We start from the raw sequence: 23,113 nt of genomic DNA, 5'->3' as shown, positions 1-23,113 counted from the left end.
GATGCCTCGAGACACACACGACATAATGACAAAAGACATCCAAAGGCGGTGACGGTTGAGAGAACAAAGTCCAAAGACGGTCCTTCGCGTCCCCAGATATGGTATTAAGTATGCTAGTACGTACGAAATATAGATGGAGCGCGGTGCCACCACAGGCCTGGCAGAACACTTTAAGTTCCAAGGTTGCCCTCGAGTTCGAATAGCCCACGTGGCATCACTCGACCTTGAGCAAGCCTTTGGAAAACTGATGTTCGAAAGCATTTTTCCGAGTGGAACAGCCGAACAGGGCTCCCACTCGGACGCATTCCTACCTTTCCAGGAACACTCTAAGTTCCAGAGTCCGGATAGCCCACGTGGCATCTCTCGGTCGCGAGTAGGCCCCTAGGGAATTGATGTTCCAAGGATTTTCCCGAGTGGAACAGCTGAATAGGGCTCCCAGTCAGACAAATTCCTGCCTTTCCAGGAACACTCTTAGTTCCAAGGCTGCCCCCGAGTCCGAATAGCCCACGTGGCATCACTCGACCACGGAGAACTGATGTTTTAAGGTATTTTCCCAAGTGGAACAACCGAGCAGGGCTCCCACTCGGACGCATTATTACTTTTCTAGGAACACTCAGAGTTCCAAGGCTGTCCCCGAGCTCGAATAGCCCACGCGGCACCACTTGGACGCGAGCGAGCCTCTGGAGAACTGATATTCCAAGGCATTTCCCAGAGTGGAGCAGCCGAATAGGGCTCCCACTCGGACGCATTCCTGCCTTTCCAGGAACAAGTTCCAAGACTGGCCCCGTGTAATGACCCCAATTTTTATATGTCATTAATAATATAAGATTGAGATAATTACTCGTAAAACATAATTTCATTAAAATAAAATAAGATAAAAACTTGTATTTTTCATTTAAAAAATGAAAATGATAACTTAATACGACTTAACTTATAAATCTTTAGCAGCGGAAATAACAAAGTTATTATCCTTAAATAAAACAAGTAAAAATGTGGTATAGTCATAATTAAAAGTATAGATTATAAATAAAATTCAACTAAGTCTCATATCTCCTCCTCGTCAATGCCCAGGTCATCCTCGACGTTATTCTCGTCAACTATATAACTATCTGTAAAAAAAAATTGAAACAACATGGAATGAGTATAAAAAAAATACCTAGTAAGTAGTTCCCATCATAAGGAACCTTTCATGCTCAAACACACACATCATGCTTATATGCATGCATACCTCAACCTAACATATAAACCAACGAACAACTTAACTTAAGATACTTGTGCTTGCTAGCATAAACTTACATATCTAAATCCTTAATTTGGAGCCATGCTATACAGAAATACCTCATACCATAACCATCAATTCCGCATGTAATATGTATAGGGTAATTACCCCCATAAATATCATTAACATGAACTAATTTGTTTCCTAGGGCCCAGCCTTTAGCAGAAACTATACATGTCATATCATACATCTAGCTGCATAACATAACTGCTTAATTCAGGTATTTCATGCATCATATTAATCTTACCTAAATCCATGACACATAAGACTACTAACTTCACTACGAATGCAATGCATCACACATTATGTCATGCTTTACCTAAACATGATTTGCTATTAAACATACTTAAAATGACATGAGAAAGCCATAGAATCATAACATCCTTTGTAATACATAAAATTTAACCACCATCACCATTCAATAACAAAATATATTTAAGCAACATAAATAACATAATTCAATAACAAAACAATGCAACACATAACATAATTCACTTACAATCAAACAATAATACAACAAAACATACAATGTGGTAACTTATTATAGAATCCACTTACCTGAACTTCGTAAACTAAAGGAAATTCCTTAAAGCTTCCTAATAACAATTAACACAACTAAAATTAGGACTCAATTACCTAAACTAAGCTTTCTCCAATAAGTTCTCATAACTAGATATGTTCACTATTCTACTAGTAGAAATCCCTTAATAATTAACCTAGTCCATAATAATCATAAAATATATATATAAATTTGTTAAAAGTAATTTTAAATCTTCATATTAGCCTCTGATTTATATACTATAATATCGATAAAAATAATTTACTGATTTTGCAAATTTACAAAAAAACTAGAGAAAACACATAGCACTAGTTTTCACAATTTTAAACCGTAGGTAAAACTAATCATAAAAATCAATTTTAATGCATTCAAATACATTTTAGGTTAGTTTAAAGATGTTGGTCATGGTCTCAAAAATTCAGAATTTAACAATCCAAAATTTGATACTAAACAAGCTAAAACTATGAAAATAACATAAACCGTTAAAAACCGTTATGAAGCAACTTTATGAACATTTTTAGGACCTTTTAAATTCAGATTTTCAGATTTCAAATCAATAAAAATAAGGCCTAAACAGTACCTATTTTATCTTAATAATGAACCCTTAAAATAATTTACACGAGGAAGAATGATGCTTACCGTTGGTGCGTTTTCCTCTCTACCGTAAAGAATAAAAAGAGAAAATTTCCAGCAACTAAGAGAGCTTGAAATGATGATGGAAACCTTAGAAAATGGATATAAACATGCTTAGGTTCTATAAAAATTATTAAGAAAAATCTACTTACAAAACTAGACTAAAATAAACCGTTCTTACCGAAAAGACAAAACTGCAATGAACGATCCTTGAAGGGACTTGGAAAAGCAACCACAACTCCTCTAAGGTGTGATTTAAAACATAAGATAGATGATTGAGAGGAAATTTTCAGATTTGTTTAGAAATGTTCTTGGAGGAAAATGAATGAAACAAACATAGGTAACTTAAGGAGAATGGCTTGAAAGATGAAACAAACATGAATCTTGGAAGATGGAACAAACTTCTTCTCTCTCCTCATGCATGGCCAATTACTTAATGGGATTGTTAGTGTTTTTTGGTCTTCCTAACTAACTTAATTACTACATGTGTCTCTTGGGTGGAAGGTGGGTTATATTGTCTAATCATGGTTAGTGGAAGGTGAGTTATATAGTCTAATCATGGTTATGAGTTAAGCAAAACTTTCTATATTCCCTCAATTAAGTTAATTTATTTAAGGTAGAAAAATAAAGAGTAAAATAAAGGTAATGGGAGCTTTATCTGGTTAATTACGTTATAATAAAACTTTGGGTAAAATGTGTGAAACTTTATAAATATTTAACTAATTCTACCATTACAATTACCATAATTCACAATATTTATCTAATTACTAAAGTACTATTGCTAATTTTGTTACTTAAATACAATTATCAACTTGCTAATCTTATCAGATTTGACTAGCTTAGCTGAAATACAATAATAATATAAAGTCACGAAAATACTGTTAAAGGTAATGTAGGGCATTACACCCCGAGTCCGGATAGCCCACGGGCACCACTAGGCCGTGAGCAAGCCTCTGGAGAACTAATGTTCCAAGGCATTTTCGCAAGTGGAACAGCCAACAAGGGCTCCAACTCGGATGAATTCCTGCCTTCTTAGGAACACTCTAAGGCATCTCCCCAAATAGCGCAGCCAACCAGGGCTCCCACTCAGACGTATTTGCTAAAATTTAACGGACATCCCAAGTAAGTCTCCAAGCGGGAACAGTGAATTTCCTCCTAGAGGTGATAGGAAAGTTACTAGGGGAGGGAACCATGAAGACATTGAAACATAACAGGAATATCAAAGGGTCTCGTCTTTCATTAAGAACAAGCAAAGGCTACAAATAAGGGGTGATCATCACCCCGCCTGCGGATGGATTTAAAAAGATCTCTGAGTGCCATTTCAGATCCTAACGACCTCGAAAATCACGGCCGCTGACCCGGGCACTTCGAAAACGACACCAGGGACGCGATCGCCCATGAAACAGCGACGGACATGTGTCCTTCCATAAAAACGACCATACGCACCGACAACTAATCAACACAGTCACAGTAACTTGTGGGCCCCACAAATCGAGTGTCCTCCCAAAAAATGACCGTACGCATCGACGACTAATTTATGCGATCATAGTAACTTGTGGACACCACAAATCGATCTGCAGAGATACGAATGGAATGCCAACGCGTCTTATCCGACTCCAAACGCTTTTGGGTCAAGCCCACTAATCGACAAAGTGGCCTGACCCTGAAAGAGGGCTAACTGTTATGGGTAACGTCTGAATAGGACACGCATTCGTCTCTCCGCGAGCGTGGGCCCACTGAGAACCACCTTCTGAGAGAGGATGTTTCCAGCAGAAGACGCGTTTGCTCAAGACAGGACGAAAGACTATAAACGGTTACGCCCCATACGTAGCCACAGGTGGCGGCGCGTGCTGTCGGTACGACGGGTGTCACTATCGTACATTTTTCAACTATGCGGTGCCATGATCTAAGTTCGACCATGGCCAGCCTTATGGGAAACTCTAGCCCCAATCCATTTTTCGCACCCTTTGTGGCTTCGTCGGACCTTAGGTGAGGTTCTTTTTTCCTCGACCGAACTTCACTTGCATGTGGAATTTATCTTATTTGGGCAATGCATGTCGCCCGTATGTGCATTTAAACTCTCTCTGACTCTAACCGGCTTACCTCTACACCAGACCAAGTCCCATGGTTCTACCTTGCCTCCACTATAGGCCAAGGTCCTCAAAACGCGACGTCGCGACTCATTTCCAACCATCTTGGTTCTCGGGCACTTGACTGTTCTGCTCCTACGATGAGCTAGGACCTTACCAAGATGAGTTCTAACCTTTAACGGGGTCAAAACAAGCTTAAAACGCCAACTGGGTACATCGGGAGATTCCTGCCACTTAACTATGTCAAAACTAGCTTATCGGGCCCATCGGACACCTCTAAGACCATTCCTACCGAGAAACTAGTCAATAACGGGCTAAACGGCCTTACCGGATACTACCGGGATGATTCCTACCGAGATCCGGACAAGGATGAGTCTTGCCGCTTACCGAGCCAAGACTAGCTTTTTCTCACTTACTGGGTGCCCACCGATACTGTAGGATGCCACCCCGAGCATCGGGATGTCATCGGACTTCGCTGCTTACTTGGACATGTATACCGAGAATCGACCCATGAGTTCGTATTTCTGATCGGGGCCTTCCGGACATCCAGTCATCCGGACACTATCGAGGCACGACGACTCTTGCGCTCGTGCCATGTCGTTCGAGCATACCGTCCCGCATAAGGGTCACATGGTGCAACCTCCGACACATGGATCAAGGTGCAATGCCGACACACCTATGCCGCCTAACACTGTCCTCGAGTTTCCTATCCTTCAAAGGAAGTCGCCCAAGACACTTGTCTTACAGACGCTCGCCCTCACCATGACACACAGCTCACTTAGCCCCTGACATGGCCGAGGGGTGGTGGAGAGCCAACACCATGCCTCCCCCTAAGATACATTCTAAGGTAATCTTGGTATGACAGGCGTGTACGTGCAAAGTGGCGAGGAGTCACTCGCCAACGTAGATCGTACGTCTGAACTCTGATTGACACGAAACTTGGCGTGCTTGCATATCTCACTTATATGCATCTAACTCTAAAGTCGCTCGTCCAAACTCGACAGAACCCCGATTTCTAGGGTCATGGCCTGGGGCCACAACTGGCCTCTGTTAAGCTTGTCACCGACACCACTGACACCGCCTTCGCCTTGCATTCTGCATATGCCTTTTCTAGGCATTCTTAAGTACATCCATATGATGTATTAGGTGATTAACCATCCTTCTTGGTCGCATCACGACACTTCAATTAGGAACACTCTAAGTTAGTTCCAAGGTTGCCCCCGAGTCCGAATAGTCCACGTGGCACCACTCGGCCGCAAGCAAGCCTCTAGAGAACTAATGTTCCAAGGCATTTTCCTGAGTGGAACAGCCAACAAGAGCTCCAACTCGGATGAATTCCTGCCTTTTTAGGAACACTCTAAGGCATCTCCTCGAATACTGCAGCCAACCAGGGCTCCCACTCAGACGTATTTGCTAAAATTTAACGGACATCCCAAATAAGTCTCCAAGCAGGAACAGTGAATTTCCTCCTAGAGGTGATAAGAAAGTTACTGGGGGAGGGAACCATTGAAGACATTGCAAAATAACAGTAATATCAAAGGGTCTCGTCTTTCATTTAGAACAAGCAAAAGGCTACAAATAGGGGGTGATCATCACCTCGCCTGCAGATGGATTTAAAAAGATCTTTGAGCGCCGTTTCGGATCCCAACAGCCTCGGAGATCGTTGCCGCTGACCCGGCCGCTTCGAAAATGACACCAGGGATGCGATCGCCCATGAAACAACAGCGAACATGTGTCCTCCCATAAAAACGACCATACGCATCGATGATTAATCTACACGGTCACAGTAACTTGTGAGCCCTACAAATCGAGTGTCCTCCCATCAAAACGACCGTACGCACCAACGACTAATCTATGCGGTCATAGTAACTTATGGACCCCACAAATCGATCCGTAGAGATACGAATGGAACGCCCACGCACCCTATCCGACTTCAAACGCTTTTGGGTCCAGCCCACTAATCTACAAAGTGGCCTAACCCCGAAAGAGGGCTAACTGTTATGAGTAACGTCTGAACAGGACACGCATTCATCTCTTCGCGAGCGTGGGCCCACTGAGAACCACCTTCTGAGAGAGGATGTTGCTAGCAGAAGACGCGTTTGCTCAAGACAGGATGAAGGACTATAAACGGTTATGCCCCGTACGTGGCCACAGGTGGCGGCACATGCTGTCGGTACGACGGGCACATCCTGCAGCCCTGGGCGACATGTCTAGAAGGCGCAGGCAGCGAGACTAGCCTGTAGCTGTCGGGAATGTACCTTCCTCTTTCCAACCGTACAGCATGCGACGCCCCTGCCACCGCTAACCGTCGTCCTTCCTTGTCGGCCCTCCGGAACTATAAAAGGAAGGACGATTATCCTCACCAAGTAAGTGAAAAACCTGTCACTAATATCTCCAGTGTCTTATTCCTATCTTTACTCCGATTACGTACTAACTTGAGCGTCAGACTGTATTAGGTGGGACACCGTACCGACGTCGAGTTATTTGATTTGAGGTCCAGTGGATCCAAGGTCGGACTGCTCGTCCAGAGACCACGAGGCCCTTCGTCTAAATTCACCGTCAACAATTTAATATTTAGACATCAATAAAAATATATTCATTTAAATTTGAAATTTATTATAAAAAACTATATTAAAAAAATTTATATCCAGGGAGGATGGAAAAAGTAAAACTTAACAAAGAGGCCAAAATTTCATTATGCTTTCGCATTTTATTCTCTCTTCATTTTCCAACTTACACAAAAAAGCTCAATATTTTCTTATGCTCCGTCTCATTCTCTCTCTAAAAATTAGCCCCCACCACAACCCTCTTTCTTACCTCTTCACGAGCTCCGGCGACACAAGAAGCGGCAGCTCGTCCACGAAATCCGGCGTCACCGTCTCCGTTGGGCGGCGGCGGAATCCGACGGCGCAATCACGAGCGGCGGCGGTGCCCCGACGTTCGACGGCGGCAGATCCCAGCGGTGGGGCGGTGACCGTGCAGACCCGATAACCCCCTTCCAGCGATTCTTCTCCCGGAGTGACATATCCGGCGATCCTCCGACGAACCAGATCTTGTATAATTTCAGACTCACGACAACTGGATTAGCGATTACCATCACTCCGGTGATTAAGCAACGTAGGTGAGTAAGGTGAGCGATTCTAAATTTTTTTAATAGTTGAACTGTATTAAGATTCCGAAATATTCTGATTCTGAAAAACTTTGTGAGTGAATGTTTGTATGAGATTTCTGTTCTAAATTAGTTGCTATTTCAACTGTTTGTATAAGAGTAAATTTGTGGTGATTTTGGACTATATTATGAGTTTATGTTGGATGTAAATTGAGGGTTATTATTGGAGAGTTTATGTTTTTGTTAAAATTTGAGGATTCTTGGACTACTTTTAGTGATCGTCTGCTGAAATTTAGAAATTTCTGGACTGTTAATGAGTTTATGTTTCTGGAATATCGTGGGTGTTTGTGATTCTGAAATTATGTGGTTGTGGGTGTTTTAAGTTAATAATTCTTAAATGTTGTGAAATCTGAATTTGTGATGGTAGATGTTTGAAATTTGGGTATTTAGAATCTTTGGTACAAGTCCACCGCAGACATTCATAAACTGCTTGTTCATGTTCGAAAATTACTGTGAATATTCAAGTGTGTAATTCTCAAATATTATGGGTGTTTAAAGTTTATAATTCTATAATTTTGTGGATATTTGAGGTTTAAAATTCATTAGTTTGAATTCATAAATAATTGGATTTTCGAACTAATTCTATATGCTTCGATATTCTATTTTCAAATAAAAGCAGGAATAAAATAGGATTGAGTAATGTGCTTCGGTATCAAGGCATTTTTGTTGGCGCATGGTTTTTTTGCATAATTAATGGATGAAGAAAGGTTTTGGTACAAATGGAGAGGTTGGATTTGGAATTGCATTAGATCGGTAAACTACTCTATCCTGGTGAATGGGAGACCTCGAGGAAAAATTTTAGCCTCAAGAGGTCTCCGGCAAGGTGATCCTTTGTCCCCATTCTTGTTTATTCTTGTGGTGGATATCCTGAGTAGGCTTATCTCAGTTGGAGTGGAGAAAGAGGCTTTGGAAGCTTTTGAAGTGGAGAGGGAGAAAGCTTGTCTCTCGCATCTCCAGTTTGCTGACAATACCCTTCTTTTCTGCTCCGGTAATTTTAGGGCGTTTGAGAATCTTAATGGCCTCCTTGGTTTCTTTGAAGCTATTTCGGGTCTTAAGATAAACAGGGGTAAGAGTTCTTTATTGGGCATTAATTGTGAGGATGGTAAACTTAGTGAGTGGGCGACCTTGGTAGGTGCGAAGTAGGCAAGTTTCCCTCCTCGTATCTCGATCTTCCTCTTGGTCATAACCCTAAGTCTGCTATCTTTTGGACGCCGATGTTGGAAAGTTTCAGAAGTGCCTCTCTTCGTGGAAGAAGGCTTTCTTTTCGAAAGGTGGGAGACTCACGTTGATACAGTCTGTTTTGAGAGGCATTCCAAATTACTATCTGTCCCTTTTCAGGATCCCTGTGAAAGTGATTGAAGGGTTAGAGAAGATTATGAGGGATTTTCTTTGGGAAGGTGTGGAGGAGGGGGGTGGGGCTCATCTTGTTAATTGGAAAGAGGTGTCCAAGCCTTTGGAAGCGGGAGGGTTGGGTGTTGGAAACTTGAGACTTAGGAATGAGGCGTTCCTGGCCAAATGGTTATGGCGTTTCTTCCACGAACCTCACGCCTTGTGGCGAAAGATTATTGTGAGTAAGTATGAGCGACATCCCTCTGACTGGATTCTGGCAGGTGGGTCTAAGGTGAGCAATTTCAATCCCTGGAAGGCTATTGCGTCATGTTTCCCCGTTTTCTCTCTTTCTCTTCGAGTTTCTGTGGGGGATGGTCTTAATGCTTACTTTTGGGAGGATACTTGGTTAGGCAATAAACCCTTAAGTCTTGCGTTCCCTCGGATTTACTTTTTGTCTGAAAAGAAACTCCTTTCTGTGGCTGAGGTTTTGAATTTTGGGGAAGAGGATTCGTCCATTTCGCTGGGGCTCTCTCGGTCTTTAACTGATCCGGAATCGTTAGAGATTGCCGCGTTACTTGATCTGTTGCCTAGTGTTTCGTGCTCCTCTGGGAGGGAAGACGTGAGGGTGTGGATTCCTAACCCTTTGGGAGGGTTTTCTTGTAGCTCTTTTTTCCAGGTTCTGATTTCCCCGTCTTCTTCATCTTTTTTGGCTTCTCTCTCTTCTTCCTCTTCTCCGTCCCTGGTGACCCCTTGGTTTACGTCTCTTTGGAAGATTAAAATTCCAAAGAAGATTAAGTTCTTTGGGTGGCAAGTATTACTTGGTAAAGTCAATACCTTGGATCGGATTCAAAGGATGTCTTCCTTTTGCCTGCGCCCACAGTGGTGTGTTCTGTATAGGAATGCCGCGGAAGATCTTGAGCATTTGTTGTGGTCTTGTCAGTTTGCGCAGGAGTTGTGGTGTTGATTTTTTAGAGGTTTTGGTATTGCTTGGGTTTGTTCCAGAGATTGCAGGGCGATGATGGAGGAAGTGTTGTTATTCCCCCCTTTCGTAATAGAGGCCGCTTTCTCTGGCAAGCGTGCTTTCTGGCTTCTTTATGGGGTATCTGGCTGGAAAGGAACAATAGGTTGTTTAGGGGTGTGGAGAAATCTGTGGATTCTGTTTGGGACCTCATTAGGTTTAATACTTCCTTATGGGGTTCGGCCACTAAGGCCTTTTGTAATTATCTGTTAGGTCTTATTCTTTTGGATTCGAGCCCGTTCTTATAAGGGTTTTCTTTGCCAGGTTGTTTTTTTGTATGTCCTTTTTGTGTATCTTCTTTTTTCATTTCTCTCAACGAAAGTGCAGTTTCTCATTGGAAAAAAAAAAAAAGTTGGCTAAAGAGTCAATATACAGTTATAGATCCGAAATGATGTTGATTTAGGTTGATCTCCTCATAATTCCGAATTATGCATCTAGAGTTTAGTTGAGGTGATAGCTTTATCATTCAAGCAGAATAACTATGAATTAAGTTTTCTAATAGAAATCCTACTCTCACACCTTATACTTTACTGTAAAAGAATGTTTAGCATGATTCAGATGTCTTGTAGTATCTAAATTGGAAACTTGCACTATTGTGTTTTAGGACACTGAGAATAATCATATCCATCACTCTAAGAGCGCATTTCACTCCAAAGATGGTTGGAGCAAAACCTTAGAAGCTCCCCTCACCATGCCAATACTTGAGCCACATACTCCATAGGGTAGAGAAATTCTGCCTCATATCTTTTCACCCACCATAGATGCATATTTAACTTTTTATCCGTTTACCTCTTATTAGATAGAAAATGTTATGCCGTGTATAGGGCATTAGGGATGTAGTCATGCACAATACAAGCATAAGAACTTGCTTTTAATGTTTAAGATATGTGGAGAAAAGAAGTTTAACATTTTATTTGTAGAAGATAGTAATTTAATCGACTAACTTTTTCAATTTTCTTATTTTATCACTGGCATAGTTTAAAGAAACTTTTTCAATAAACCTATTTCACCAGCTTCACACGAAGGATTCTTATGAATGAAAACTCATGTAAGTGTTAGCGCAAAAGTTTGCGTACTGATGCATTAGAAATCATTATATGCATTACTTAAAAATAATCACAGGCAACTCATAACTAACTAAATGATATTCGTACCTGGCAAATCTAGCAAGGTTTAGATTTGTCGGATTATCCAAGGATCCTATAGCAGAATCTTCCAAATTGTATTTTTCATTTGGGTAGGATAAATCGAATCAGTTTTCCTTAGCAGGTTCACCTTTTCTATGGGATATTAGAACAGATTAAATTACATTGATATGCATCCTTCTTAGGTAAATCACAAGCTTTAGGATGAAATCTTGTCCCCACCATCATTGAAAAATTTACAACTCATTCTATTTAAACAAAAAAAAAAAAATTGTTTTTGGATTTCTCGCTTAGTTGTCAAACATGGGTGAGGACAATATTCCTCCTTACCGTTAAGGAGCCAGTATTTTCCTTTGTATTAAGGAAATCAATTTTTATGGTTCTGAACAACATTCCTACTTCCATCAATTAGGTATTGCCACACGCTTCTGGATCCCAGAGTGTACTTTGCTTTGGTTATCCCTCTAAGCTCTCTCCAATAATGGCGAACGACAATAAAGAAGAGCCGAAGACCGCGCCCCAATCCGAACGGTGGTATAATCTATCACTCGGTCCATCCTTCAAGGACGAATCCTCCAACAAATTCTGCACTCTCCGATGTAAGTAATTGAGATTGAGTCCAAATTGAAGTTAAACCCGATTGGTGTAAATTCATTTGCCGTGAAACTGCGGGATGGGATAATTCAGACTTTCTTTTGCCCTTTTTTTCCTTTCTATCACGTTGTTTGAATTGTTTATGCACTATTGTTTCAGATGAATTTAAACCGGCGTCAATCGATAAAACGAAGCCGGGATCGTTGAAGAAGACCAAGGATAATAGGGTTACTGTTGAATTTCAGAACAATCAATTGGGGAGACCCAATGTGGCGTTTGTTGGTAGTAGTGAGGATTGTAAGGAAAATGATGCCGTTTTGTTTTTTGACGGCGAGACATTCCGGTTGGAGCGGCTACATCGTGCAGTCACGCATCTACGGCACGTTCGACAGGCGGATGAATCCGCTACCACGTCCATCACCACTTCTGTCCCCCATTCTTTGACGGTTCCGGAGCCTAGGTTATCTCCTCCGGTGGCTAAAGTTACCAAACCAATGCATATGGGTCGAAGCAGTTTTCCTGTGGTGCCGGTTAGAGCTCTTTAAGATTTTTTTCCCCTATTACATATATACTGTTTTACACTTTAGACTGATCAAATTGAAAAATGTTCAAACTTATAATGCTGAAGGAATTCTATGTTAATTTCTAGTTTATGTTAGCCAAGAATTTCATATTAATTTGATATACCTTAATCTCAACAACGAGGAGGAAAGATTCGAGAAAGTATGCTTAACACTTCACAATTTCATTTTGGAAAAAAAAAGTAGCTAAACCTTACAGTAGGTAAAGTAGTTGTGTACTTTTAAATGCCAGCTAAATTTTCATTAAGCTTTCTTCTCTCCCTCTCTCTTTTCATTGTTCTAATATGCTCTGCATTTACATTCACAGGTGGAGGTGGAAAGAATAGATATTGGAGAGCCAGGAAATACAGGTAAATATGCTTATCTGATACTATTATAATTTGTTTGGATTTTTTGGTTTGTACTTTGTGATACTCAGTTGGCTGTTTATCTTCATGGTATTTGCTTAAGAAAAAGATTCTGAACAAACACTACCTATAATTTTGAAACTGGATCCCTTACTTCACTGCTTTACCCAATTGGTTGTCTTATTATTTCACTTCTCATTTTTCCTGCCTTGTTATTGGTATCTTAGTTTACAACTTCTTGTTTATCTTAATGAGAAACTAATCTTCTTCATTTTTCTTAATGAATGAATACAACCGGCAATACAAAAAACTAAAAGAGACAAAAGGAGCCCGTGTTACAGAAAGTTATAAATATGGCTCCAATTGTTGAGAACATGAGATAGATGGATAATGAAAAAACAGACCTTGGTTACTGCAATTCAAAGAGATTAGCCATGCATTTTGTTTGTACCTATATACTTATAGCCAATAATCGATGTAGGAGCAGATTTATGCTGTATAGGGTGATTTAAGCTTTTAAGTTTGATATGTTGAGAATTTGGACTGGGTTCCCCTCGGAGACTCTCATATGGCTCTTTTAGAAAATCCTTTCACACGAGGATGAGATAGGGAAGGCAGTGGCAGATTTGGGCAATCTTAAATCTCCGGGTCCGAATGGAATAAGCAACGAGTTTTTGAAAAAGGCTTGGAACATTATTAAACCGGATTTGGTCACTGTGTTCCACGATTTTTTCGAGAAGGGAATTGTTAAGCAGAAGACTAATGAAACTTACATTTGTTTGATTCCCAAAAGCTCAAACCCTCGTACAGTAAGATTATAGGCCCATTAGTCTGGTCACTTCTTTATACAAAATTATTGCTAAGGTGCTCGCTGCCCGTTTGAAACAAAAACAAGTGCTCCCTAGCATTATTCATGACGCCCAAGTAGCCTTTGTGGAAGGTCGGCAAATCCTTGATGCTATTATGGTAGCTTTTGAGACAGTGAGTTAGTGGAAGAACTCGAAAAACAAAGGCTTCCTCCTCAAACTTGATTTCGAAAAGGCTTACGATAAAGTAGACTGGGATTTCCTTGATGCTGAACCGGAGGCAAAAGGTTTTGGAGTTCGGTGGCGTAGGTGGATTAAGGGTGTCTTTCATCTACCAACTTTTCTATGTTGCTTAATGGAAAGCCCAGAGGCAAGGTACCAACTTTTCTGTGTTGCTTAATGGAAAGCCTAGAGGCAAGGTACCAACTTTTCTGTGTTGCTTAATGGAAAGCCTAGAGGCAAGGTAAAGACCAAAAGGGGCTTAAGACAAGGGGATCCCCTCTCCCCTTTTCTCTTCACGATTGTGGGTGATGCGTTGAGTAGATTAATTCACTTTTGCAATGAGAGGAATATTCTCAAAGGTTTCAATATTGGAACTAGCTCCTTAGAGGTGACTCACCTCCAATATGCCGACGATGTGCTTATTTTCTGCCTCTTTTCAGCTCAATTAATGTAGAATTGGTGGGGTCTCATTCATGTGTTTTTATTGGCGTCGGGTCTTTCTCTGAATGTCGCAAAAACTGCTGTGATTGGTGTTAATTGCACATGGTCAGAGGTTAGCTTCTGGTCTTCCTCTTTTGGTTGCAAAATGGATTCTTTCCCTGGGCTTTCCCCTAGGAGGGAACCACAAGACCACTAGGTTTTGGGCTCCGGTGGTGGACAAAATTCACAAAAGACTCCAAAAATGGAGATCTTTGCTTCTTTCCAAGGGTGGTAGGCTTACTCTTGCTCAGTCGGTCCTCAATAGCATCCCCATATACTTCTTTTCGATTCTCAAAGCTCCAGAGACAGTCATAAAGTCTACGGAGAAGCTTATGCGGGACTTCATATGGAATGGTGGGATTTCTAGATCTGTGGGGAATTTGGTGAAGTGGTCTTGGTCGGCTTTGACTCATAAACAGGGGGGCCTTGGAATTGGATCTTTGAGGCTAAGGAACAATGCTCTATTAATGAAATGGTTATGGCGGTCCACAGTGGAAAGAGATAGCCTTTGGAGACGGGTGATAGCCACTATTTACGATGTGGAGTCTTTTGGATGGTGGACTAAACCATCGGGTGGTTCTTCTATTGTGGTGGGACATACAAGAGAACCTTAGAGCTTTCCAAAAGTTCTCATTCTTCAAAGTTTCCTCAGGTGTCCAAGTCAGATTTTGGGAGGACCCATGGATTGATTCTGCCCCTCTTTCCACCACTTTCCTGGATTTGTTTGCGTTATCCTCCAAGAAAGGTATGTCCATTGCGGATTGTTGGTGTGCAGAGGCCTCAACTTGGAATCTCGGTTTCAGAAGAAATCTCTTTGAAAAGGAAATGAGTAGATGGGCAAACTTCACTGAAAAAGTAGAAGGTGCAGCTATTGGAAATGAAAGGGACATTTTATGGTGGAAAGCGGACCCATCCGGCCGTTTCACAGTCAATTCAGCCTTCATGGCTCTCACGTCCCCTTCTCCTAAACTTAATTCAGCTCCAACAAAATTGATTTGGAATTTTAGAGTCCCAAAGAAGGTAAAATTCTTCATTTGGACTTTGTTCTATAGAGGGATAAATACCGCAGAGAAATTTCAGAGGAAACTCCCTCACTGGACTCTTTCTCCCTCTGTGTGCAAAATGTGTATGAGCAACAACGAAACAGTGGACCACCTCTTTCTCCACTACCCTTTTGTTTCCAAAGCTTGGGGTTTTATAGCTTCTTTGCTAGATTTCTCTCTTTGCGTTCCTAGAAAAATTGAGGATTCCATTGCTGAAGGTTATAGAGGAAGGCAACTCAAGGGCAAAGCGTGGGTTCTTTGGAATTGTGCGGCTCGGGCTCTTTTATGGCGATATGGAAGGAACAGAATAGTCGGCTTTTTGAAGATAAGTTGATTTTGTTAGATTCTTTTTGTGTGAATATTAAGCTTCTAGCTTCTTGGTGGACTTTACTACCCAAGAAAGTTTTTTATAACTACAATCTTCTTTTGGTTACACAAGATTGGAAAGCGGTGATTGTATAGAGCTTGGGGAGGGTTAGCTCTACCCTCCGCCTTTCGTTTGTATCCCCTTTAGGGGCCTTCTTGATTTGAATACACTTATTTTGTTTCTTACAAAAAAAAAAAAAAAAAGTTTGGTATGTTAATATATTGTAAAATTTTTCATTATCTATAACCTTATTTTGGGAAGTCACTACTTATCAATATGAAGATGATTGCTGCTCATGAAGTCTCGAGGTAATATTTTCTGCAAGATTCAGTTCTTACAGGACTTGCATCATTACTGAGCGGAGAAAGTCGAAAAGTGTACTTTAATGGATTATTTTTCTGTTTGAAAATTGAAGTGTTGATCAGATTTTTTAGTAACTATTTGTTTATATGTTCTTTCCTTTTAGTTTTTAGATTCTTGTTTAATTTTTTTGGACAATGATTTGATAGTATGACGTAAGATATTGAACAACCTGTTTTGCACCGGAGAAAAGGCCAAACTACATATTTATATTCGATCTAGCTTCAATAGGTTTGACAAACTTTGGGATCTTGTTTGCTAGATGTTTCAATGCATTTGTTAAAACACCCTTCTTCCCAGAAATAAATACATCTCTCTTTTAGAATTTCAGATGTACTCATGTGTTCTATTTATCACTCCATAAGTGCGGTTTTCCCGAAAGAGATATTGAATGCCTATGAGATGAAGTATAGATCTTTCAGCTACTTGTTTGTTTCCTTACTACTGGGCGGTTATTAAGTGGTTAAAATGTGCCTCTAGCGTGGCATTTTCTTCGAAATTAGGGGGCGGCAATATAGTGGTGTCCCTGGTTTGTTATCTTTAGCTTCAGAACATGGTTCTTGCTTATCTAGACAATTTCTGGCTTGTTATGAATCTCTGATGTTTCTTGAAGTGTTCCAACTCAATCAGCACTGCGTTTTAATTAAATCTTTGAACATGAACAAGTGAGCCCTCAATTCATGAACATTCTAATTATTTTCTTTGATGCGTTTTATCTTTAATATGCTTACGTGCATGGCAGGTGCAAGCTCTGTCGCTGCTAGTAAAGAGGTTGCTGATTACACATCAGATCCACCAAATGTGTCTGCTCCCTCACCCTCTCCAGGCATGGATAATGACGATGAGCATCAAGATATAGATATCGATGAAATTTTTGGGTCTGTATCATCTGACGATGGAAACAATGTTGAAGAAGAAAAAATTGACGTTGGATTTGATATAAATGTACCACATCATAATGATACCGATGATGAGATTGCTGATGTGGATGATAGTGGCGACGAAGCTCAGAAGGGACCTAATGCTGCAGAAGCCCTTAGAGCTCAGGTTAATGCAGAGGGTAGGGACAAGCAGACGTCGAGTTCGAGTAGCAGCGAATCAGGCAGTGGTAGTAGCAGTGGAAGTAGCAGCGGCAGTAGCGACAGTGAACACAGCGATGAGGACTCAGTTACCTCAATTTGATGGAAAAGAAGTTCTGGGTCTTAAACTTTGAGAATCAGTCTTTAAGGCAATCAAATATGCAAAAACTGTTCTCTACCGTTGGGCCTTACATTGTTCATACTTCATTTTTTATCGGGAGTTGATTTTAATACTTTAGAGAAACTCTTGAGGGTAATTTAATTGTAAAATAAAGTTTCAAATATGGTGATTTTGTTTCATGTGATTTTACTGATGCAGGTAAATTAAAGTTCACATCTGATGTTTCCAACCGCAATCGACTTCCTCTTGATTCATTTTAGATTAGATTAAAGAAACTGTATAAATAATTAAGGTGGTTGCCCTCTACTCGTCCTCGGGTTGTTGCTCGTCGTCTACCACCCTAGAAACTGGTACCTTCTGCATCTCGCAATGGATGCGTCCATTGACAAGTGACTGCAGCTGGCCGTGGCGGTGAAGTCGGTGCCAGTGACTCGTGCCTTGGAGAATGGTATATTAACCATGGATCAGTCCGGATGGTAATGCCATTGAATTTCATATGCTAATTGGGGAATAGTAGTCGACATCCCTTTATTAGCCTTATGGGAGGTTTATTGGAAACTTGAAAGAGTTGTGATCTCTTAACCTGAAATTAAGAGTTAATGCAGTTAGCAATCGAAATCTGTATGGTGTTTTAATATTGTTCATGTTTTAGGTTATGATTAATAGATGGAAACTCTGGGTTTTTTGATGTTGCATTCCCAAAATATGAAAGGGCAACCGCAGTCAAAATAAATTAGGCGTTTTAAAAAATGGCCAAACTATGTGTAAATGGTTAAATGAAGTTTTTTTTAGAATCCAAAATATTATTTTAGACAAATATACCCCTATAACTATATGTGCTTAATTTTAGAGATTTTATTTGCTACAACATCTTGAAAAACAACGCATCTAATTGTAGAATCAATTTTAAATAATCAAATTTAAACAACTAAAATCTAATTTAGAAATTGAAAGTAAATTTTGAAAGTAGATAAATAAAAATTTATTCAAAATTTGACTAACATCTAAAAGTTATAAATTTCTAAGTTAAAATTTAAAATCTAAAATTTAAAATTTTTAGGTGGGAGGGGTAAATATATTTAATGGGTTTATACAATTATGAAATAAAATAAAATCAAACATACCTTATCAGGTGAAGTCGTCTTGTCAAACTATATTCACTTTAGAAACATATGCACACTCTATATATCAATAGATACACGTATAATTACTAGTGAATTGATGGTGAGTTGTGGTCTACACTTCATTTATGAAATCAATGTCATGCATTGGTGGTGAGTTGTGGTCTACACTGGAGTCACACTTCCATTTATTAGGTAAATGTCAATATCTATACTAGTCTCCACTTCCATTTCTAGAGTCAATGTCGATATCTGCCATGGTCTACATTGGGTGTCACACTTCCATTTTGAGGTCAATGTCAATATCTACAGTGGTTTGTACCAGTGTTGCATTTTCATTTTGGGATAAATATTGGTATCTACAAAGTCAATACCTATAATGTCTTCCCCAACTAACTTGTTCCCATGATTTGTGAGCACAATGATGACCTATAATTAAGAACTTGAGGAGAAAAGTAATTTCAAGGGCTAAGTTGCAAACTTCAACAAGAATGAGAAGGGGAGACAGAGAAACAAACATAAAGAAAATTGAATAAAATTAAGAGAAAAGAAAAATACAATAAAATTGAATAAGAATAACCTCAGTCCATGCCCAAGCCAAAGGTACTAATACATGGAGCTTTTGTAATCATGACAAAGCATAGTGATTTGTTTTGGTCTCAACTACCATCATATAGAAATGGGACTAGTATAGAATTCACTATTGCTGATAGGAGAGCTTGGAAGGATAAAACTTAATCCATCGCTACGAAGAGTTTATAAGATACAATTCATTGGTCGTTTAATTGGTTGTTGCAGAAAGGAAAGGTATGGGAGATCACTTTAAGACTAAAATTTAAAAGGTGGAGATATAAAATCAAATCAATTAAATCCCTTAAATATGGGAAACAAATCTATGTTAGGTGGTTTCAAATGTGCAGGGACACAGATAGATTAGGGGCAAAGTTGGAAAATCATCAAATTTTTAAATCTCCTAAAATGTAGTTGAGCTCTTTGTGCAAAATGTGATACTATTGGACATTTTTTAAAATGGGTGTCCAATTTTAACCATTCACTCAAATTACCCAAATACGAATGAACCAAGTCATTGGAACTTGATGGTTAGCTTGGATTAGAGTAGCTTAAAAGAGCTACAACTCAACAAGAGTCATTCATAACATCATAGCATTTGAAAGTTAGATATATCCATGTCAAGAATTAGGTCTTGTCATAATGGGAGGATTGTGATACAACCTAATCGTTACATGGGCTTAACTGAAGTTCAAGTGGTCATAGCAGATAATGATATCGATCCATTGACTTTTAAGGAAGTAATGAATGACGTTGGGGAACTTGTAAATCTTCCGGATGGGGTGAAACTCGTAGGTTGTAAATGGATTTACAAAAGAAAACGAGGTGTAGATGGAAAGGTACGAATCTTTAGACCAAGACTAGTGGCAAAGGGTTAGACTCAAAGGGAGGGAGTTGACTATAAGGAAACTTTCTCCTCTGTTGCCATGCTTAAGTTAATTATTCTTGTCTATTGCCATATATTTTTACTATGAGATATAACAATTGGATGTTAAGATTGCTTTTCTGGATGACAATCTTGAAGAGACCATATACCTGAATCAACCAAAGGGGTTTATAAACCAAGGTCGAGCGCAAAAAGTTTGCAAACTAAAACGATTCATTTATGAATTGAAACATTTACGTAGATCTTTGAATATTAGATTTGATATTGCTATCAAATCATTTGGTTTTGAACAAAATGCTATGAACCTTGCGTGTACAAGAAAATCATCAAGAAAAATGTAGCTTTCCTTGTCCTTCATGTGGATGATATCCTGCTCATTGGAAATGATATGAGTTTTCTAACCAACCTTAAAAATTGGTTAGCTCACTAATTCAAAATCAAAGATTTGGGAGAATCTCGATTTGTTCTAGGAATCCAAATAATAAGGGATTGTAAGAACAAAACGTTAGTACTTTCTCAAACATCTTATATTGACAAGATTCTTGTTAAATATTCGATGCAAAATTCCAATAAGGTAATGTACCTTTCAGGCATGGAATCACATTGTCTAAGAGACGGCGTCCTAAGACACCTCAAGAAGTTGAGGAAATGAGACGGATCCCTTATACCTCAGCTGAAGGTAGTCTTATGTATGTCATGTTATGCACGAGACCAGACATATGTCATACAGTAGGAATAGTCAGCAAATATTAGTCAAATCCTATATATGACCACTGGATTGCAGTAAAAATCATTCTCAAGAATCTACGAAGAATGAGAAATTATATTCTTATGTATGGAACAAAAGATTTAATCCTTACAGGATACACTGACTCTAATTTTCAAACCTATAAGGATTCGAGGAAATCCACATAAGAATCAATATTCACTCTAGGTGGAGGAGCCATAGTGTGGAGGAGTATTAAACACAGTTATGTTGTCGACTCCACCATGAAAGCAGAATATGTAGTTGTGTATGTAGTAGCAAAGGAAGCAGCATGGCTCAGAAAGTTCCTAACGGATTTGGAAGTTGTTTTAAATATGGATAAGCACATCACTATCTATTGTGATAATAGTGGTGCAGTAACAAACTCCAAGGAACCTAAAAGCCACAAAAGAGGGAAGCATATAGAGAGAAAATATCATCTTATAAGAGAGATTATGCAAAGAGGAGACGTGATTGTCACCCATATGATGGCATTTTCAGACAACTGAACTGATCTATTTACGAAGACTCTCTAGCTAAAGTGTTTGAGAGTCATATAGAGTATCTAGATTTATGAGTTATGTCACATCTCCTCTAGAGCAAGTGGGGAGAAAATGTTGAGTATAAAGTATGCCCTACGATACATGTCCCACTAGCTTTAGTACAAGTAGGAGATTATTAGGATTTATGCCCTAAAGTCTCTTAGTTTGTAAATTTCAATTATTTATGAATAAAGTAATTATCTTATTTACTTTGTTATGTGCAAATATTATCCAATTTTGTAAAAATCCAAGGTTATAAATAGAATTTTGAATAGTATGTAGTTGACATACAACAATATCGTGTTCAAATTATAACCTAAAGAGTCTATAGTATATAGATATGGTTGGGTGCCTTATCTTGGTAACACTATTGTTACAATCCACTTTGTAAATGTTATAGATGATTTGATTCAAAATTGTTCATGTGGAGACATGTGAGTGGGGGTATTATATACAATGGGTTTGTATAAGATTGGACTGCGAAGTATTTAATCTTTCTTTGTAAATCCATTAAAAGATAAGATAATTAATTTCATAAGATGATCATATGTGATTGGGAATGACAAAGTGTATTGACAAAAGGTAAAATAATATCACTTTTATGGTTTTGAAAAACGCTTTATTTTTGGGTAATTAATTGTTAAACGTTTCAATTCATTTTGTAACGTTTCAATTAATTAAGCCATTTAAAACATTTCATTTTTTTTTACAAACAATTCTTTTTGTTTTCATTTGGCAGAGAGTAAGACCTAAATCTTTTTTGACAAAAAATTACTGAGCATGTTCTTTGATTCCATCTAGCTCCGGCGAGTGCACGCTTGAGTTCGAAGTTGTGTTAACCTTTGGGAGCAACCGACTATATACGATTTAGAACCGTGGTCATACCGAAATTGTTTTCAAGGCAGTGATTCATCTCATGACACAACAATTGTGTTTCATCTAATTTTTTGTTCTATTTCCTACAACTCGATCTTAATCTTGAGTGATTTATCAATTATTGCTTGTGAGGTCATGTCCTTTGATTTACATGAGCGAGAATGGTGTTTGTTGAGGCCTATTGAATTAAGAGATTATTGTATACCTATTGTATCAATCCTATTATACTCAACCCTTGCTTGGATCAACTTTAATAATTTTCCTATGTTGTTTACTGTGCTTTTTGTAAACACCGTATTTGGTTTGACTCAATTTTTTTTTTCATTTTTTATTGTTTACTATTTAATTATTTTCATAAAAAAAAGAAAAAAAAACAAAAGTTTACTTTATTATTGTTTTTAAGGTAATGTTTTAATTAAATTAAAAAAATAGATTTTGTATTAAAAAATTTTGATTTTAAATAAAAGATTTTTTTTAATAATAAAGGTTTTTTTAAAAGATTTTTTTAAAATTTTGATTTGATTCTTCTTTTCTCTTGTCAAAGCCCACTAACGTGGCATTTTCTTATTCCTGCTCTTTCTCCCCTTTCTGTAATTTACTTACTTTAGCCTAGGTTACTGTTGCTTTTTAGTATTTAAGAGAATGTTTCAATAGTAGGAGAAGACACAAAATAGAGAGTAAAGAAAGAGCCATTTAATTTTGTTTCTCAAAACCACCTATTATCTTTTTTCTTTTTCATTCTTTTCTCTTTTCTCTTTTCTCTTTCTTTCTCTCTCTACAACTCATCTTCTTCCTCCATCTCTATCTTTTCCTCAATATTTTCTCCCTTCCTTCTCACGTCACATCTACAGCTCTAGCGGGCACTCACGAACGTTGGCAGCATCCTCTAACAAACAGAGTCTGGTGACCAACAGATCCCACGAACTCGACGACTTCGATGATCTCCGGTAGCAGCATAGTAGCGAGCTTTGACCATGAACCCCGACACCCAGATCTGTGCAAACTACACATCTCCAACCCACGACCTTAGATCCAAGCGGCGCAAACAACATAACACGAAACAGCACAATCCCTTTTCGGCGATTTCCGGCAACCTCCACAGACCCGACAATAGTAGATCTACTATGACATCCGAGTAGAGAGGAGAGATA

General features: G+C 39.0%; 2 protein-coding genes across 4 annotated transcripts; both read left to right on the top strand.

Annotated features, from left to right (window-relative positions):
* Window positions 1–7,277: 7,277 nt before the first annotated feature.
* LOC111019621 (RNA polymerase II transcription elongation factor) lies at window positions 7,278–17,457 on the top strand. 3 transcript variants are annotated; one of them, XM_088119891.1, is made up of 6 exons: window positions 7,278–7,691; window positions 10,682–10,799; window positions 11,635–11,821; window positions 11,976–12,346; window positions 12,705–12,747; window positions 16,765–17,457. In XM_088119891.1, exons 3-6 carry the CDS (start codon window positions 11,704–11,706, stop codon window positions 17,202–17,204), a joined length of 972 nt encoding a protein of 323 aa, XP_087976017.1. In that variant the 5' UTR covers window positions 7,278–7,691; window positions 10,682–10,799; window positions 11,635–11,703; the 3' UTR covers window positions 17,205–17,457. The 3 variants fall into 3 exon arrangements, with proteins under 3 accessions (XP_087976017.1, XP_022151707.1, XP_022151706.1); XM_022296015.2 differs by lacking the exon at window positions 10,682–10,799 and having other exon boundaries at window positions 7,278–7,682; XM_022296014.2 differs by lacking the exon at window positions 10,682–10,799.
* On the top strand, window positions 8,424–10,798 carry LOC111019624 (uncharacterized). Its single transcript, XM_022296019.1, has 4 exons — window positions 8,424–8,858; window positions 8,956–9,870; window positions 10,062–10,217; window positions 10,682–10,798. Exons 1-4 carry the CDS (start codon window positions 8,424–8,426, stop codon window positions 10,796–10,798), a joined length of 1,623 nt encoding a protein of 540 aa, XP_022151711.1.
* Window positions 17,458–23,113: the final 5,656 nt, after the last annotated feature.

Source organism: Momordica charantia (assembly GCF_013281855.1).
Source record: "Momordica charantia cultivar OHB3-1 chromosome 11 unlocalized genomic scaffold, Mcharantia_2.0 BLBB01000011.1, whole genome shotgun sequence".
Taxonomy (NCBI): Eukaryota; Viridiplantae; Streptophyta; class Magnoliopsida; order Cucurbitales; family Cucurbitaceae; genus Momordica; species Momordica charantia.
The sequence above is the reverse complement of the archived record's forward strand: the minus strand, read 5'-3'. Positions and strand labels throughout refer to the sequence as shown.

Coding starts and splice junctions, on each gene's coding strand:
- LOC111019624 (XM_022296019.1), top strand. CDS start 8,424: ATGGATGAAGAAAGGTTTTGGTACAAATGGAGAGGTTGGATTTGGAAT. Junction 8,859..8,955: donor TTAGTGAGTGGGCGACCTTG/GTAGGTGCGAAG, acceptor GATGTTGGAAAG/TTTCAGAAGTGCCTCTCTTC. Junction 10,218..10,681: donor TGGAGAAATCTGTGGATTCT/GTTTGGGACCTC, acceptor ATTGTGTTTTAG/GACACTGAGAATAATCATAT.
- LOC111019621 (XM_022296015.2), top strand. CDS start 11,704: ATGGCGAACGACAATAAAGAAGAGCCGAAGACCGCGCCCCAATCCGAA. Junction 11,822..11,975: donor CAAATTCTGCACTCTCCGAT/GTAAGTAATTGA, acceptor CTATTGTTTCAG/ATGAATTTAAACCGGCGTCA. Junction 12,347..12,704: donor GCAGTTTTCCTGTGGTGCCG/GTTAGAGCTCTT, acceptor TTACATTCACAG/GTGGAGGTGGAAAGAATAGA.